Source organism: Galleria mellonella, unplaced genomic scaffold (assembly GCF_026898425.1).
Source record: "Galleria mellonella isolate WM207_F2 unplaced genomic scaffold, CSIRO_AGI_GalMel_v1 utg65, whole genome shotgun sequence".
NCBI lineage: Eukaryota > Metazoa > Arthropoda > Insecta > Lepidoptera > Pyralidae > Galleria > Galleria mellonella.
In genome coordinates, this window is record NW_026442138.1 from 7,261,121 (window position 1) to 7,281,835 (window position 20,715).

Below are 20,715 nucleotides of genomic sequence, written 5' to 3' on the forward strand. Positions count from 1 at the left end.
AAATATATAAACAATTTAAGTAGTTGTAAATTAAGATAATTGATGTAAAATTCCAATAATAGGAATTCCATCAGCATGGTGATGTAAATACCATCATCACTTCAACAACATTACATAAAACTGTTATAAAAAACTACCTTGAATATTGTCAAGTTCATCGTTTTCTATTTATCGCTACCATTTGTAGTTCACTTGTATTCTATTTAAACAAAGAATATTTATCTTTTTCGTTATAATGCAATTTAAAAAGAAAAATTTGATTGTATTTTTAACTAGTTGTATCCCACAACTTCGTGAATCAGTATATAAATTACCCTATTTGTTAAGTTAGGATATAAATTATCCATGCACAAAATTTCATTCAAATCCGTTAGGTAGTTTTTGCGTGAAAGAGTAACAAACTACCATCTATCTATCTTTCACTAAAAACTTTTACATTTATAATATTAATGAGACTTACATAATTGTTATTTTAATAAGAATTTGGCCATAAATAATAAGATAATTTTATCATATATAACTTTTATCATATGATATTTCTTGCAAGATAAATACCATTTTTGACATATCATAATTATTCCAGTTATTTTATGTAAATTATTGAGATGAAACCAAATATACAAAATAATAATTTATTCTACTAAATAAAATAATTCATATGTATTGGCAACATTATATTTTTAAAAACTACCTAATTATACGTTGTCTTTGTTTTTTAGTAATTACATCTACCCACATATTTTTCAACTGAAAGCACTTTTAAAAATTTTTAAGCGACTATAATTTGTGGAAGAGTGCAAGTGTTTTCCAAATAATGTACAAAGATCCATCAAGTATCAACAAACGCGTTCACTAACACATCATTGTTAAAATTAAGTCTAACGACAAATATTCGCAATATTTATACTGTTTTTCCAAACGGATCGAACTTGAGAATTATAAAAAGGTAGTACCTAAAGCTTTTATTACGTATTTTATTTATTTATTCAATTATTATATCGATATTCTCATGATATTAACTATTTTTCCAATAAATATTATATTATAATATAATTTGAGAAAATGTTTGGATACTACTTACTTAATCACGCTTGAAAAATGTTCAATTCTTTTACCCTTTTGGTTAAAAAAAATTGTGTACGCGATCAAAATTGCGATTTAGGTATATCTGATAGAAAATATTTCACGAAACTGTATAAACTAATCAATCAATTATTTATTTACAAGAAATGCGTACAAAATTTAAGATATTATGATAATACGATACAAAAATTTTAAAGCGTAGTACTTTCCCACAGGTGTGCAAAATTCAAAGCATTTAGGATTTTAAGTAAACTAGATATATATAAAATCGAGTGTCTATACAATTTTGTATAGAAATTGTATGTCGAGTATGGTATGAGAACACGAAGTACCAAAGTACCTCAGGAGGTGCGGGCTTTATCTTTGTGAATGTCACGTCTACGTAGTACCTATACTACGCTGTTGTATAGTCAGCGTTGAAAAAATCGTGGTAAACACTTGTAGCGCATTGTATAGGGGTCCGCATTAGGAATTGTTCGGTTGTACGTGGATACGCTTCACTGGTATGTACAGGTTGTGCTTAATTGTCATTGTATTTACAAATACCTGTGCTCGCGACTTCGTTCATGCAATGTAGGTATTTCTGAAAATTACTATTTTCAATCAGCTGCAAAAAATAACTGTTTATGTGAATGTAACTGTATATAAGTTATATTATGTGACAACTAAACAAATTTTTTTTAATCAACAAGATGCAGTTCATAAACAATATTGTCAAAATTGAAGTAGATCACTTTTTTGGAACAAAATCTTGTATGTAAATGTATGGCGTAATATCTCTTTATATTGTTTAGTTATTGAAATTATCGATAGAACAACCCAGCAACCACATTATAACAGTACTAAAATATCTTATTGATTATTCTTGTAATTTATATTTTTTAGAGGTAATAGAACTATTTAAAAGTTTTTTTTTTTTGTGTGACGATTTATAATTTTCTTTTGTAGAACAACCTCTATGGGGGTTCGTGCGGCCCGTGCCACCGCACGAGCCAGGGTGCGCACCCTGCGACAACCCGTCAGTCCTGTGTCGACCGCTCTGCCGTGCGGACAACCGCGCACCCCAATCATATACAAACAATTACGATATCGCAAACTTTTAATTTTAATTTTCGAACACAGTAACAATCATTAAAAATATAATTCTAAAATTTTCATTCCAAATTTAAAATATATACACTTTTTAAAAATTTTTGGTGCAGCAGGGGTGTCGCCGGCTGAGTCAGCAGTGGACCAAGCATCAGGTATGAGTCACTTAAGTTCTTTCGCCATAGTAACACCCCACGAACGCACCTGCGTTGAGATCGCGAAAGCACGCTGACCCCGCTTTGATTTCGATACTGTTTCGCAGATTAGAAGGGGTTGTTCGTTTATTGTACTTGTACCTAATTTATTTTTCGTAAACTTGTAATGATTCGTTCAAAATCCTTCTTATTACCGGTAGCTATAAAATAATTGAAAATTGAAAGAATAGCAAACAGCGGGTAAAATAAAAAATAATATTTAGGAAATTGCTGTTATGTATAATTATATTTTAATATTAATGCGTGCGGCTTCGCACGGATGAAATATGTGCGTATAAATTTTTTGCAAAAGATATTTAATTGCCAATGAAATTTATTAGAGTTTTAATCAAAACTGGGTTCGATTCTCGGGTAAATCTAATGGAATAAGTTTTAAGAATATACTCGGGATTGATTGTGCTTCATAATTTATAATGTTATATTTTATTTTATTAATTTCAATTATATATCCACGCCAATTGTCAAGTTATTTGATGAATTCTTTATTAATTAAAAATAAATATCAAAAGTCGTTGCATGGTTAACAAAAAGTATGTTGAGAGACAAACAGTACTATTTAGTGATTATTACATATATAATAATCTAAAAATTAAACATAGGTTTTTTAAAGGTATCTCTTAATTTTTATTTTATTGTATTTACGTTCTATTAGGTAGATAGGTATGTGTTAATTGGTAATGGCTAACAATTTCTTATAGATTTTTATTATGCAACTTAGAATGGCAAACAAGCTGACGGCCCACCTGATGGAAAGTCGCCTATAGACATGAGCAGTGCCATGAACATAATAGAGTATACTGTTTCGCCCAAGATACCCCCCATGCGGTGCCATTCCTGAGGACTCAGGTGTTATTCGTCTGTATTCTGTAAATTCACTGCCATATCCCATCCTTTAAACCGAAACATAGCCATGCAAATACAACTGCTTCACGGTAGAAACACCAATGGGACAGAAGTGCCCAAGCAAACGACTTTTGTACAAAGTTTCCCTCTGGTAGACTTAATTAATTTAAATACTTAATTTATTTAAATACTAAATAAATATATTTATTTAAACAAATACCACAATATACGTAAGTTCCGGATCTTATTAGAGTTTTAATCAAAACTGGGTTCGATTCTCGGGTAAATCTAATGGAATAAGTTTTAAGAATATACTCGGGATTGATTGTGCTTCATAATTTATAATGTTATATTTTATTTTATTTATTTAAAACAAGTCAGGTGGGAAGAATATTATTTCATGCCATTAATTCCATTAGGTACATTAAATACATTAACTATATTATTATAATTAATAGGTTTTCAAGCAATTTCAATTATATATCCACGCCAATTGTCAAGTTATTTGATGAATTATTTATTAATTAAAAATAAACAAAATATTAATCAATAGCATAAAACATTAATAAAATTTATCGCGTATTGATTCTATACTATTTTGTCATTAAATCGATTATTTTTTCTGTAGAACAAACCTTAATAAAATTTTCAGTTTGTAAAAATATACTTATTAACATTAATATATAATAAAATAAATGTAAAATTGATTTCTATGTCTAATTTTTATGCAACTTAAAAGGGTAAACAAGATGACGGCTCACTTGATGGAAAGTGCTAACCATCGCCTATACATGAACAATATCATGGACATAATAGAGTATACTCTTTGTCCTGAGGACTATGGTATTATGCCTCCATATTCTATAATTTCATTGCCATATCCCATTCTTCAAACCGAAATTACAGTTGTGCAAATACAACTGCTTCACGGCAGAATCACGAATGGAACAGAAGTACCCAAGCATACGAGTTTTGTACAAAGTCTCCCTTTATTTATTTGTTACCTCTTTCTTTTTTCCTAACGGCTCAACCAATTGTCCAAATTTTACATACGGATACAAGCTATTTTTATACCAGTTACACGAATGAAGTCGCGAGCAAAATGAGTTTATAAATATAATGGATATTAAACAGTAATATATTGGAAGTAGAGCTTCGCAGCGACTAAGTTCCCCTTGTTTGGTCTATGTTACTTGGTTCAAGTTTGCGGAAGCCGGACGGACCGTGAAATATGATAACTTATGGTAGCAGTTCAAGTTATCTTACCAATATAATAAAATTGTAACTAAACCACGTCTGCTACGATATCACGCAATAATTACCGCACCAAATTGCATGCGGATTTCAGTTGTATTCCTGAAGGTTAACTTTAAAAATCTAATGTATGTATGTTTTAAGTAGATACGCCATCTAAAAGTGATTTATTTAATTGTTTTTCTTGTTCCTAAAATCCACGCATACAAAATAGCGGGATAAAAGCTAGTGTAACATAAAAAAAATAGGAGAATTAATAAAGATTCGCTTAGAGAAGAAATATTTTTGTTTTAAAAAAATTAAGAGATTTTACGTTTGGAGTATAGATTTTTAGTTCTTTATGGATTAATTTTTGGAAATGGTATAGCAACCCCGGTGGTTTATGTTTACGGAGTATCAGTGAAAGATAATAAATAAGTGAGTATGAAGTCAGGACTATTCCTATCGTGATGGACTCACCAGGAATTAACCATGTTGTTTTCTAAGAGGACTAATAGATAACTAAAAATCAGTTCGCTAGTTCCGTTACTAACAATTCCTTCCCCTTATGAATACTGGTTTCTCTGAGTTGTCTTAGTCGATTTACATGATTCTTTTTTCCTTATTTTCATTATCATCATATCGGCCCTTAACTGTCCATTGCTGAACATAAGCCTCCCCCTTAGGGGCTTATGCCAGTAGTTACCACGCTTGCCAGGCGGTTTGGTAACCGCAGTCAGGCTTTAGAGATGTTTTAAGAAGGGCGCTGCTGCCCATCCCACGCTCATCGTCTCTTAGTCGTCTTTTACGACACCCACGGGAAATGAAGGAGTGGTTCTATGCCGGGACCACAGGGACATTTGTTTTTTTTTTAATAATTATTAATTACTTACTATTAATTATTAAATGTTCTCTATATTTTATATAAAAAATTATAAAAAGAGAATTATGTAAAGTTCAATAAGGTCGGTCATTTTTGTTTGACAGAAAAAAACACAGATTTAGGTCTATCATTTATATGATTTTAACTTATATACCCTAGATTATATATTATTAGTACCCTAATGTCTCTAATGTAGGCGTTAGGGTACTATCAGAAAGGTAAACGTGGCCTCCACGTCTATTTACCATCATAATGGTGTTATATTAAATTTAATATAACATAACTGAATTAAAATTTAATAAACCTAAAATACACAATTATATAATACATTGTCTATTCCGTTTCAGCAAGGAATAACAGTGAAAAAGGCATTCTGAATTATTAATCACCTAATCAACCGAACCCCACAATTTCGTTATAGGCACTCAATTCACACCTTCAATCGATTTAATTATACATTTGTAACACGTCTTAAAGGTATATTATGTTATACCGTCAAATATATATTACTAGCTTCTACCCGCAACTTTGTCCGCGTAACTAGAATATGTTTACTGGCCAGGATAAAAAGTAGCCTATATCCTCTTTGTTCCCTTGTAGTACATGTACCAAATTTTATAGTAATTAATTAAGCCGTCAAGGCGCTATAACGCAACAAACAAATAAATTTACTTCGCATTTGTATATTTCATTATTATTCTTAATCTATACAAAATTATTTAAAACTACAAAACAATATTTAAAATATTAATGTAGAATATGGATCGATAATTACATAACTTTTTGTTTCACAAAAAAACAACGACTTCAAGTGTGGCCAAACCAGTTATTTTGAGTTAAAAACTAAATTACTGAAGTGATTTTGATAAAATTTCTATGCGACCAATCCGAAAGTATATCCTTATATAAAAAAAAATTCTAAATGGGTTTACGAAAAACGGAGTGATGAGGTAACAAACATAAAAAAATACGACCGAATTGAGAATTTCGTTTTTAAAATCAGTTGATAACTTGGATTGGAAATTATTTTATTTTAACTTAATTTTAAATATTTCTGAATACAATTTTTTTTTATTTTATAAATACATTCCGAATTTGGAATATAAAATGCAATACATTGGGCTAGTGCAGTATAATATTGCAATAACATTTTACTTAATCTGGGTTCATTTATCTATTCTGACTTTTAGAAAACATCAGTTGTAATCACGATATGTTTATTATTAAAAAAATAAAATTGGTAAGAATTAAGTATATAATAATAAATGAATATGATCTCCATTGGTATAGATAGAGGCATTTCTCGACTGTTTTAGTCGATTTATATATAAAACTAGCTGATTGCTTCGGTTTCGCAGGAATGTATTTATGATTTTTCAAATATTTTATTTCATACAAACTTTGTCCTGATAATTATAAACACAACAAAAATGATTAAACTAAATAGGTCCTGTCGTTCTAAATTCTAGCGTTTAACATACATACACACATTCAGCAATTGATTTTTATTTATGTAGATACCAACTTGACAGGTCTCATAACTACCATTCGAATTAATTTAGTTAAATAAAATTATAGAAATGTAACAGATAGCGTTCAAATAGTCTATCTATAGAGCCACGCCTCCCTCACACCTCCGCCCTACTAAATTACCAAAATTATTCAATCCGCCCAGCCCAGTTACCGCCGACGGGATTTGGGCGGAATTTATAATCTACGTTACATCTATTTGCGATTACATATTCTACAAATAACACCTCTGTCCTACTTATATAGGATACGTGAGGGGAGTGGATAGATTTTCCAATTTAATAATGTAAGTATGAATTTTAGGTTATAATTTAACTTGGCTGTTTATAAAATTACAATAATTATCTGGTCGTTAATTTAGTACAATAAAGTTTTCATATTGTGATGAAATTTAAAAATCTCAATATAATTACTAGTGTATTGCTAACTAGCAACCTGTCCCGACATTGTATGAATAGACAGATAAAAAGGTAAATCAATATTATGTACTATATATGAGGGGTGAACAATGGGTCCATCGGGACTATTAGTCCAGTCGTGGACAAGCAATAAATATTATATTTATTTAATCTAGCAGAAGATGTTCAAGTGCAATGCTAACTAACATAAATAAGTAGTTACTAAGAATAATTTTAAAAACATTTAATTAAATTAAAAATACTACAATACTACATAATTGTGTACTTAAGTATGTTGTTTCATTTAAGATTTCAAGAAGTATGTATTTGGTAGATCGCACAGAGTTTTGTCAGTAAACAGTAGATCTTGAGTCTAGTAATATCGGCCACTTATGCTAAATACGTTACTTAACAACATAACCTTCAAGAAAAGAGCATATTCCTTTTTAAAAGGCCAGCAGCACACCTGCAATGCCGCTGGTGTTGTGGGTTATCATGGGCGGCGGTAGTCACTTACCATCAGGTGAGCCGCATGCTCGTTTGCCCCCTGTGTTGTAAAAAAAAAAACTTAGATCAATAGAAGTAACAAAAATATTAAGCATAAGGCTTTTCACTCATACCGTGAGATTTTTCTTACATTATACCCATTGTAACTTCAAAATAAAAAGGTCCGATTCGTATAAAAGGACAAATTTTCATTTTTTTTTATATCACTAAGGTGGCAAACAAACATAGGGCCCACCTGAGGGTAAGTGGTTGCTGTAGCCTGTAGCCGCCTGCAATACCACGGGCATTACGCACGCGTAATGTACGTAATTAACCTTGATTACTAAAACTATTTCGTTGGACAAGGATACGAGATACGAATGTCACCATCTTTCGATTCTACTTGTATTTTGATCGTCTAATTTGAATAAAAATTGTAATTTAACTATAATAGCTAGATATATACGAGTAGTCCCGCAGAATTTTATTTCTGGGTAATGCTGAGTACTATAAACGTGTAGTACATTATTTTATCACCACCATCAAATGTTTTCGCAGCGCATGCCAAATAATGTCTTTTATAAGCAAATTTTAATATCTTGGGTTATGTTATTGTAATTTTTGTAGGGATCTTTAATTTTTTAAATGATATATAGCGTATTTTAGTTGCTGATAATGTAATAGAATTGGTTAAGTAGCTTTTAAATTTATCCATTACAAACAAATCTTTTATCTTTATAATATTAGTGTATAGTGTATATAGTTAAGTTTACATGAACGTTTACTTGGGTTATGTTAAAAATTTCAAAAAATCCACATTTGGTGTGGACTTTTTGAATTTTTCAAAGTGTATACAAAATTTCTTACAGATTTTCATATTTTTATTATCAATAAGAATTAATATTACAAATGTGAAAGAATTTAAGTAGTTTTAAGTATTTTACGCTACGGAAACCTATGCATTTGTAGACGAGATAAATAATTGATAAATTAACACAAAGAATCTTTGTTTTATTTTATGGGGTTAAATAATATTAATGAATTCAAGATAATTTATACTTTTTAGATATCTATTATATTATATTATCAGCTTCTTTGCCATTCTAAGTTGTATAAAAAAAAATTAACACCACACCGTTCAAACCATCAGCTGAACCACTGATCGATAAATCTGAGACGGTAGATTTCGAATTCCAGTAACAAAAAAGGATGTTTTTGAGACTGAATGTCTTGATTAGGTAATAATAGATTGACAGATAGAATAAAATGCGATAAAATAATACAAAACTGCTAGTTATCATCATTAAAGATCTCACATTTAGGTTTTTTTCATTAAAAAATTGTGGCTTTATTCCAATCTGAAGTCATTATGATATCAAAAAGAATTATAAAGATATAATAGGTGTATTTGAAAAGAAAGTAATTATAATACACTAAGTTCCTCTACTGCTAACTGTTAAGTAGATATCGAACACTTTAATTTAATTTATTTATACAAATTTACAATCCCAATAAACATAACACAAAATAGAGTTCGTATTTAGGGGAGGTAGGGAGCGTGGGAGCCGCGATCCCGGCGTCACGTCGTGGCGTCGGTTGTCGTCGGTAATTAGGTAGCAAGGGCAAAAGTCCTCGGCTTACCCTCGCCGATTGTCCGGTACCTACCAATACGGGAAAGATTTTACTGTCAACATTTTAAGCTTGTTGAAATTGGTTTATTGCCAAGTTGTTGCTTATGCGTAATTAAATTATAGGTTTTTTGCGAATAAATAATGGTAATATATATTGTATATTTGTTGTAAGACAATCGAATAATTTTGATTGTTAATTACTTAATAGTACAAGTATATGAGATATTAAAAAAAGAAGAGCAGAAAAGGAGTTGTAAATGTATTCATAATCATTGCATCAAATAAAAAATATATAGTTCTTGTAACTACCATTTTTATGTCAATAAGTGCTAAATAAGTATCCAGACTCATTTAATAGTATGTAGTTACCCTTGTTGCTAATATACGCTATTATTTAATACCAGGGTACATGTTAAAACCCTAAAGAAAGTTTTTCACCTGTCACAGGAAAGTCTTATTTAACTTACTAACATGAAATTGACATACCTAAATTGTACCAAACACTGCAAAAGCAAGTCAAACAAAAATGAGCAATTTTCCGTGCGAACTGCAACCGTTAATACAATACAATCAGAGAAATGGTCCACTGTAGTACTCTTGAATCAACGTGCTGGGCCGTCTTTATCCTTTTGTGTCGTTTCTTTTCAAGTAGTGCACTATATTTTATTACGGAACACTTTTTTTACGTTATATTTTTATTTGTTATAGATCAATCGAGAAGAAAACATTGATCAGTAAAAAAGCGTGACTATGAATCCTGTAGCGAAATACTGAATATGGAAGCACCATTACCACACTTTCACCGACTAACATCTTCGCGATTTTACCAACATTATATTTCACCACCTGTCCGTGTCTCCAGCGATTACATCCACGACCTTCTTCCACAACAACATCCTACACTACTACAACAATATTTGGCCTATTACAATGAACCACTCGTGCCCCTTGATTTATCTCTCAAAACTACTACGCCAATCACTCCGCCCTGTACCCCTCCACCTTCTCAGAAAAGAAAAACATGCGATGATAAAACTTCCAAATCACCTAAAATTTTTCGCCATTTTGAGGACAGCAGTGAACCAAAAACTGATACTGATGAAAAATTGGAACAAAAGAAAACAGAGGATGAAAATTCAAACGACAGTGATAGTCCAGAAGCTAAAAAATTAAAATTTACCAAAAAATTTTTTGAAGAACTTAAAACTTGCCTCCCGCCTGAAACAGAAATACCAACAAAGAGCGAAAGAAGTTCACCTGACATTGTTGAAATAAAAGATGTTGAAGAACGTCCTAAAAAATCTCCGAAACCAGCGACTCAACCTCTAAAGAAAAGTAAAGCGGTAAGGAGATTAATGTTTGACGAAGACAAGACATCTCCCGTCTCCGGAACAATCATACGTGATTTAGAAGAGGACGAGACGCTTGTTGTGAGAAAGGTAACAATAAAATTATTTTCCTCAAATTCCTAATAAAATAATGCTTTGTAATAAACAAAACTATCATCAGATATGTCCAATATTAATACGAAAGTTGCACAGGAACTATTAATTAGACGTTTATACCATACCATTACAGTAGTCGCAAGGCAGCTATTCTTATCGCTTTGGCAATTAAACGAGTATGAAATCGCGTATTATGTTGCGTTTTTGCGCTAATAATAGCTTTAAAGGCAAGCCGCAACGCTTAGCCTAGGGGTGTGTCCACAGGACATTAAGGACAAAATAAATAGCCATTTCAATGCTTCCAGCTCAATACTACCTATTTCTTTGGATTAAGATAATGAACAGTAACGTTCAATTTAAACGTAATAAAAAAAAGTCAATAGTATACTATTACTTAATAGTCGTAATATTCACGAATGTAATAAACAGTTTTCGTGTGATTAACAAAGATTGTGTTGCTTCTAAGGGTGACATAGATCCAGCTTTTAATGTGGTTGAAGTGACCGAAGAAGCCAAAGCATTGATAGCGAGTATTGAGAATCGACTCGGAAGATACATTTGCAGACTATGTCGAAGACTATACAGTGATGCATTTGCTTTGGCGCAGCATAGATGTTCAAGGATAGTTCATATTGAATACAGATGTCCAGAATGCGATAAGGTAATTGACGTAGCCAATAAATGAAATAATACCCCTTTATTTTCTCACGTTTTTTCCCAATTTATTTATCATCAATTTATGTCTCTTTATCGACATCATAACTATGTTCCCTTTTTTACTGTATTAGATAACGTGACATCTAAAACATATCGCTCAAATAATGCTGTGTGGGAACTGAACGAGGGGTAGGGGCCATTGTAAACACTTGGCACATTTCCATGGGAAGCGTGTACCACAAGTGGCCGCGAAATGTTTATACACATTAATTGATACGTTACGTGATGCGTGACGGTAAAAATTATCTGTAGTTGTCTATTGTGATGGGGAGGTATAAATAATTAATCTGTAATATTAATGAAATCGAAAATGAGTTTATCACGCAAGTATAGATAGGTACTACAATTATTTGCATATTGTTATCATTTTTAATATTTCTTGATTTCTCTTATTACTTAAGGATATTCTTGTAAAATGTGCGCTGCAATTTATCATTACAAATACTATAAAGTTGCCGCTCTTTAGTAAGCTATGAAAAGTATAAACGTTATTAATAGAATAAAAATTTAAATTCTCCCAGTTAAGGTTTAAAATTGGGAATTAATAACAACTTCTGTCAAGTAATCAAGTATCTCGTTAATAGCAAATGATTTTACATTTCGAAATATAAATATTCAATAGTTATATTATGTAAAAGAGATTTCAGAAGATATAATATATCTTTTAAAATCTCTCAATGAGTAACACTTAAATAGAAAAGAGATATGGAAACAAAAAGATTATGACCACATTTATTTTCAACTAGGTATTCAACTGTCCAGCGAATTTAGCATCCCACCGTCGCTGGCATAAGCCTCGAGTACCTGGTGCCACCAAACGTAGGGAAACCCCATCATCAGATGCTGGCCGCTTCCCATGCCAGCAATGTGGAAAGTTGTTCAAAAGACAAGCATATCTAAGAAAACATCTTTTAGCTCATGAACAACCCGATAATGAAACAGAAAAAGAACCGTCTGCCTTCAGGCAAGTCCAGACAGAATATCCTGCTTATCAATCGGTAAGTGTAATACTTTAAATTTTCCTCTTAATATATAATCTGTATTTTCTTGGAAGAATTTTCAGTTATACCTCATCGATTTTCATCGCTGCACAAAACTTGATGTTTCTCTTATTATTACAGAATGTATTATATTATCACTGATTTTATCAAATTGGATCTTAATTTATTATTACACAATCTATAAATGTTATCAATCTATATATGTTATCGCATTATCATACCAAATTTTTAATGTTCACAATTCTAGCTGTTTAGTCAAACCGTTGCGTGTGTAGACAATACTGAGAACTGTTCAGAGACAAGAAACGTCAGTTTGTACTACCACATTAATGTATTCAGTCTATTAAATCTGTTATGTTTTTAGATAATAACATGCTAAGAACAAGAAAATTTATGATACACAATGTACATATTTTTCGAACAGGAAACAAACCGTGACAACAATTTCAATACGTTCTGGAACAAGATTCCGCCACCTCAACAGGAGATGAATTGGGAGGATGTACGTACTCGCTGCGTGTCTTCCTGCTCCTCAGAAGACTCGAGGAGCCTGGATGTGACGGGCTCGGAGGACGAAGGTGGGGGCGTGGGAGATGGGTGACGGCGCGTGCTGCGGCCCGTGCCGCGATTCCCACCTTATGCACCTCTCCCTAATGCTCTTTATGCCTACACCACTTCGTATGCTCATGATAGTCACTTGTATTTTTCTTAGAAAAATATATAAGTACGATGAGATTTTCGTTCAGTTAAATTTGTCACGTCTATTAATAACATATCATGTCTAGATATAGGTACATGTTATAATGTATAAAAATCACGTGTCACTGTATCCGTGCACGTTAGTCTTCGAAACTACTCCAGTTGGTTCCAGTTTGAAAGTGGAATGACATCGGGTCAACGGTAAATTTATTAAATTCAATTATGTAAAACATTTTGCACAAACAACAGTGTATTGCGTAAAACATTTTAGCCCAAAAATGCATATATATGCATATATCTTCAATATGTATTGGATAACTATTTAAAAAAAAATTGATACAACCACATCATTTTTAACTTAGGTCTAAATAGTATAGGGCACAAGTCAAACATAACCCAATGCCAGAGTACGAGTATATTGCTACATTACATATTATACGAAATAATCATCGGTTTTCTAATATCTTAGGCAGGAATTACATTTTTATCTATAATATATAGAATTGATTTTATCATAAACTCATTGTTAACTTTGCATCAGTTTAGAAACTCTTTAATTATAAGACTATGTGTATATATGTGTATATATTAGTGACTAATAGATATACGTAAATACGATATCAGTGGTATATAATTACTTATTTAATGTAAATAAATGTGATCTCCTACAGCAACATTCCAAATTTCACGTATAAGCTTGTTAAACATGGCACGTGAGTATTACTTTAAATTTAACATAGATCTAGTTTTAGTATTGTTTAGAAAACGAATTATTTATAAATTTTGTAGGTTTATTACGAGTACCTATGAATTAGCTCAAACGCTTATAACTTTAAATTAGATACTTATTTACTAAGTTTGTTTGCAACGTTGTTTATGTTCAGTTATATATTCTAAGTACATAATTTTTCATTTAAATGAATCTGTTTACAGATAATAGTCGTAACAAATGTTATCACATCATTAAAGAAGACGCTTTTTTCCCCATTCAATTTACATAAAATAATATTTAGCTATGATTTTTAATGTTTATGATACTTGTATATATATGATGGTACAAAGATAGAAATAATAAAAATAGTATAGAGACATCATGATATACTCGTAAAGTTAAATTATAGAAAAACGTGCAGAATCACAACATCTAAGTATACAGATATCGTTTTAAAAATGAACATAAGTTTTAAAAATAATATCTAAGTATTTATAGAAATTTTTAATTGATTTATTCTCATTCAAGTTAAAAAGCATTAATTGTAACACTAATATAAATTTTATTTAAATGAACGTGTCCTTACGTTATAGCACTACAAACTTTTAAATTCTGTCTTAATTCACACCACATCGTATAATATAATTACTGTCAGAAATTACAGCAATCATCGTCACATTGTTTCGATCGACGTCTTGAATGGGCCATCGCAATCGATGCACCGGCATATTTTTAGATGCAAGCCAGTCCCTCATAAAGTTTTCAGTGATAACTGTTCATCGGAATTGAGTCCGTTCTGTATGTAAGTAGGCCGACACACCTACACTGCTATGCCTATTTGAAAGCCTAAGTTACAAGTTCCAGCAATAGACTGACATATAAAGGTCATTTATAACACGTAAACGTATTAACTGTATTTATTTATTTAATTATTACTCACTTAACATGAACTTTTAATTTTACATATATAAAAATTATTGACATTACATATAGATACGTATTTATATTTAATTTAATAATAATATATTATCGTTTATCTAGTTATAGTTCTAGAGATAAATTTATTTAATTTTAAAATTAAAAATCTAGTCATTGAATTTAGTTTCTAGTCAACAATACAGTTTGGACACAAAATTAGTTAATATTCTATATATAATGATCATATTTCATAATACATATTTTGATCTCTTTTAATAACTAGTCATTGTAAATTTAATTTCTATATTATTTGAAGTAAATTTTATTATAATTTTAATTAAAAAAAATTTGCACTTTTTGAATAATAATTAATAAAATAATAAAAAAATAAAATTCAGTATTTTTAACAGTGCAAATATCGTATAATCTTACGTATTAATATATATTATATCTTAAGTTTTAATCATTACTGAAAACAATTACCCATTGTGGACTTTTTTTTATCTAGTCAATGAGTAGGTATAGTTATTTTTGTGTATATTTTAGTTTAAATATAATGAAATAATCTAAATCAAGTACTAGTCATATTTTAATATATTTTTATAGTCAAAATCTGGTCACATTTTTATTTATGTCTAAGTCCAATCATAGTCATATTTTAATGTATTTTATAGTCGAAATCTAGTCATATTTTATTTTTGTCTAAGTCAAGTACTAGTCATATTTTAATATATTTTTATAGTCAAAATCTGGTTACATTTTTATTTATGTCTAAGTCCAATCATAGTCATATTTTAATGTATTTTATAGTCGAAATCTAGTCATATTTTATTTTTGTCTAAGTCAAGTACTAGTCATATTTGCATATATTTTTATAGTCGAAATCTAGTCATATTTTTTTTTTTCTAAGTCAAGTACTGGTCATATATTGATATTTTTTAATAGTGGAATTCTAGAATTATTACAAAAATAATTTGACATTTCTTTTTTTAATTATTTATTATAAAAGACTATATATTTTTTTTTATTTAGTTTATGTATTTCCATTATTTTTATTTTTTACGTTTATGTATTTATTACGATTTATTTATCTTTAAGTCAGACGCTTTATGAGGTAACCAGTAGAAACAGATAACTTTATATTTGAAATATTTAACAACAGAGACAAATATATATTTATAGCTACAGTTTCTAGTCGTGTTATATTGATCTCTTTATTAATAATATACTAAGTAGGAGAAATACGTAATTTACATTTTTTTTTCTATTTAAAAACTGAACTCTTGTCGGTGGAACTCTTACCACTCACTATGATTTTCAACGAGTCTCTTCACCTCTTGATACGCCACAACACCAACTTTTTCCTTGATCTGCCTGATGTAACTATGTCCTGGTCTCCTTCTTCCTCTTCTTTCTTCTTTCTTACCTTATATTATAATCCTCATAAGTTTGGGCACTTACCAACAGATGAACCGCATGGTCGTTTACCACACTGTGTTATAAAAAAAAGTGCGTCCTGTCGTATTATGTTAAGTGTCGTAACATTTTTTCCCTTCTGACCTCAATAGTTCTTATAATTAGTCTCTTTTCCTTAATCCTAACATATTTTACGTCATACACAAATATTTAATAATTGTAATAAATTAAGAATCACTAGATATTATTTATTACAATTATAATTTTATTATCTATCCACATACATTATGGCATACATCCTGATTTTTTTTAATTTTATGAATTTTTATGCTGTAACAACTGCGATGGATTATAGTTTATTGATTTGCTATCTATAGGTATTTAAAAACCGATGTTGATTAGGAGATTCCTATGGCCAACAGTAAACTGCAGATCATTGATAATGATGACAATGATTTAATATTTAGAATAATATAATTTTCAAACTGACTAACAACGTTGCACACAATCAAACATTTCTTATATTGTTTAAGAAAATTACTATTAAATAAACAATATTTATAAGTATATATTTTTTGGAGTTCTACTTGGCTTTTGTAATATTTTATTCCTCAAAACTATAAGTGTAGGATTAATCTTACATAAACAATTACATTATTAACAGAAGCTTGGCAGCTCAGGTATTATTTATTAATTTGATTATTGATTTCCTTCAATTATAATTATTATTAATGGCAGGAAGTATTTTAGTATTGTGTAAATTATTGTTCTTAATATTATCACAGTCATTTCATGATAGAGAAAATGAGAATAATACGCCAGCGTATGTTGGTGACATAACAAAATAAATATTTTAATCACTGAAACAACATTAGCTTACATAAAAATATTTAAAAAAATATTAACTGTATCATAAATAGCTTATAGTAAAATTAGTATGCACTCTCACTCTTTTTCTAACTATTATTGCCAATAAAAATAAACTAACTCATGTTAAAGGTTACCTAACAAAGTTTCTATTACAGTTTTCATCGATAGGTACATACATACCAAAATAATTATAGCAATTAGAATATTTGTAAATAAGAATAGAATAGATTAAGTGTTTAAATTGAATATTATATGATGTAATTATGAGTATAAAATAAATCTCTATCGAGTGAAATCTAGTCAGTGTGTTCTTTGCAACGCGTTCCAAAGATTTTGTATATTAAAAGACGCATAGTTATTTTATTATAGGTATAATAATAATATTTTTTTTCGAAAATTTTGCATTTCTTCCTTTATAGTTTTTCTACAATTATACAATTAGTTGAGACTATTTAAAAATAGAGATCTATGTACCACCACGTAAATTTGATGGAAATTTTTAATATACTGTAAATACAGAGTGAACCTTCTTATTATGCGAAACTATATTAGTATTCATGGATCATGTCATTTCTATGTTCGCTTAGGATGGTATGATCACATATGATGCTATAATAAAAAAAAAAACTGAATATTTTCTAAAGAAAATATTTTTTGTCGTAAAACGATAAAAAAACTGAACCCTACATATTAACACGTCTCGTCCAGTTGTTAAACTAGTATGGGAAGCTCTAAATTTCACTATGTAAAGGCATAAAACTGATATTAAAAGAGAATACAATGTTTGTTAATATAAAACTAGAATATTCTGATGGTTTACTTATGTATATAAGGAAGTTTTTTTTTTTTTTGTTAACGGAATAAATTATCAAATAACTTTTATTTTTAATGTAATTTAAGTGTGTTTTAAATAATTTATATTATGATTATAGAAAAAAAATATTGCAATAGAAATTAAATTATTTATTTAATTGAATTAATAGTATTTATCTGAATTACTCAAAAACACAATTGTATATTTTTTATTAATATTATATTTTATTACTTTATTTTAATTTATTGATATAAGTAGGTATGCAAAGTAATAATATAAATGCACATTTTATTAGATTGTAATGTGAGGAATAGACAAAGTATAACTAATTATAATAATGTTTAAATTATAGATATAGATTTAGTGTTTTGAAGTAGTTGATAGAAAATTGTAATTAATTAGTAACATAAGTTATTTATCAGCATAAATTATTACTTAATAAATGTCAATATTAATCAGATTTTTCATTTCTTACACAAATTAAATCATACTCTCTCTTTTATTTAAGAGTTGCCTCTTGTCGGTGCAACTAATACATGCATTTTCTTCCAGCCTGTTTTATCCCAGGCCATATCCTTGACCTCCCTTATGATATGACACCTAGTCTTTCTTTTATCTGTTCCTTTAATCACTACTACCTTACTTTAAATAATTCAAGCTCAACTGAGATAATGTTTAACTGTAGTCTGATTAATAACTTAAACCTCTTAGTTTTTCACGATTGGATCTTATAATAATGATTGTCGCTTGCTTAATGCTTTAATCTTTTTCTTATTAATTTTCATGTATGAACTCCTTTACAGAAATTGCTAAAGTCTTGTTCGGTGTTGGTTTCATTTCAACTGAAATTTAGCGAAAGTATTCGTATAGTGGAAAAATGGCTGTTTTTTTTATGCAACTTAGAATGGCAAACAAGTTGACGGCCCACCTGATGGAGAGTGGTAACCGTCGCCTATAGACATGAAACTGTTCATGTCTATAGGCGACTGACCATGAACATAACAGAGTATACTGTTTTGCCCATGATACCTCCCATGCGTTGCCATTCCTGCGGACTTAGGTGTTATTCCTCTGTACCCTATAAATTCACTGGTATACTCTACCCTTCAAACCGAAACACAGCCATGCAAACACAACTGCTTCATGGTAGACACACGAATAGGACAGAGGTACCCAAGCAAACGACTTTTGTACAAAGTTTTTCTCTGATAAAGTATATAGTTCCGTATAGTTCCGACTGGTATATAAAGCTTTGTCTGTGTAATTTATTGTAACACAACGTAAGCAACAAGTACATTTATTAATGAAAATTAAATATTTATTGCTCTAAAAATAATCTATTCTCGTATAAAAAGTATAAAAAATGAAGTAACCACATTTGGAAAAGGATGTTAAGAACTTTGGCAAACTGTCTTCTAGTTCTCGTATCTTTATCCTACAGTTTCTATATTTTTGTAAGTTATCTGTAATATATAATGATAACAATAATGAATAAATATAATAATAAAAATGAAAAATACACGAATATAATAAAGGATCTACGACTTTTATGTTTAGACCACGCTACCTAGGTATTTACCATCAGGTGAGATCTGATTATGTTGGTTGGCTTCAGTAAAAATAGTATTCGAAGAACCTATAATAAAATTGATTATAGATATGTATATAACTATTATTCTACGTCATTACTATTTAATATAAACACGTTAATGTCAGTAATTATATTATTATTGCTCGACAGAACACACATTATGTACATACTTAATTACAAATAATGTTTTATTTGAAATAAATATATCCGTTTTATATTTCAAAGTTCTTCTTTCACTGATTATCTACAGAACCATCTGTTAGTTTTTTCAGAACGTTCTACTCTTGGCATCAGAGTCTCTAATAAAATAGGTAGTGAGAAGAAAGCATAAATTGGAGGTTAAGTGTTGTAAAATTGATGTGATAGATGGCGTTAGTAGAACTTTACTTACACTAAAAATTTTAGTAATGAAACTGGTATAATTTATTCGAGTAACAGGTATGAAATAATGTCTATCACGAATAAAATAAAATAAAATATTCTTGCCCATCCCTCCACCATAAGCTCCCTTAGTCACCTCTTACGACACCCACGGGAAAAAATACGCGGGTCATTCTATGCTGGGACCAAAATGCAATTATTTTAGGATCGGCATTATAAGATATAAAAGTAACGTCTTATTATTTTGGTAATTCTGTAATTTACTATAAAAGCTCATATAAACTAAATCATACACACCCATCAGTATAATCTATTTACGGTTGTTGTTGTATCAGCCTTTAATTGCCCACTGCTGAATACAGCCTTCCCCATAAGGGGGCTTTGCCATTAATTGCCACGCTTGGCAGGCGGGTTGGCAAACGCAGTTTGGCTTTTGACGCTGCTGCCCATTCCTCTACCATAAGCTTCCTTAATCGTCTCTAACAACACCCACAGGAAAGGAGGGAGTGACCTATTCTACACAGGCGCCTATACAGCTAATACACGTACAGCTTATTATTTACTTTAATAATACTAAAATTCTTTGATATTGAAATAAAATAAAATGTACAATTCCACTACTTCCGATAATCATCTATACATTAAACAATCGAGAACATTGCCCTTATCCTATTCCCTTTAGATTACAATCACAATAGCTCATCTAATTAACGATGATTGCCTGACAATAATTATACAAGATATTCTCTTATAGTGTTAC

The 20,715-nt window shown here is 30.0% G+C and overlaps 1 protein-coding gene across 1 annotated transcript; it reads left to right on the plus strand.

Annotated features, from left to right (window-relative positions):
* The first annotated feature begins 1,979 nt into the window (after positions 1–1,979).
* Positions 1,980–14,790, plus strand: LOC113519766 (B-cell CLL/lymphoma 6 member B protein-like). The gene is made up of 5 exons (XM_026904962.3): positions 1,980–2,327; positions 10,100–10,830; positions 11,303–11,497; positions 12,300–12,551; positions 12,979–14,790. The coding sequence occupies exons 2-5, from the start codon at positions 10,168–10,170 to the stop codon at positions 13,153–13,155; spliced, it is 1,287 nt and encodes a 428-aa protein (XP_026760763.2). The 5' UTR covers positions 1,980–2,327; positions 10,100–10,167; the 3' UTR covers positions 13,156–14,790.
* Positions 14,791–20,715: the final 5,925 nt, after the last annotated feature.

Bases quoted from the DNA above. Each gene is read 5' to 3' on its own strand.
- LOC113519766 (XM_026904962.3), top strand. From the start codon at position 10,168: ATGGAAGCACCATTACCACACTTTCACCGACTAACATCTTCGCGATTT. The intron at 11,498-12,299 runs GTAATTGACGTA...ATTTTCAACTAG, and splicing joins GATGTCCAGAATGCGATAAG to GTATTCAACTGTCCAGCGAA. The intron at 12,552-12,978 runs GTAAGTGTAATA...TTTTTCGAACAG, and splicing joins AATATCCTGCTTATCAATCG to GAAACAAACCGTGACAACAA.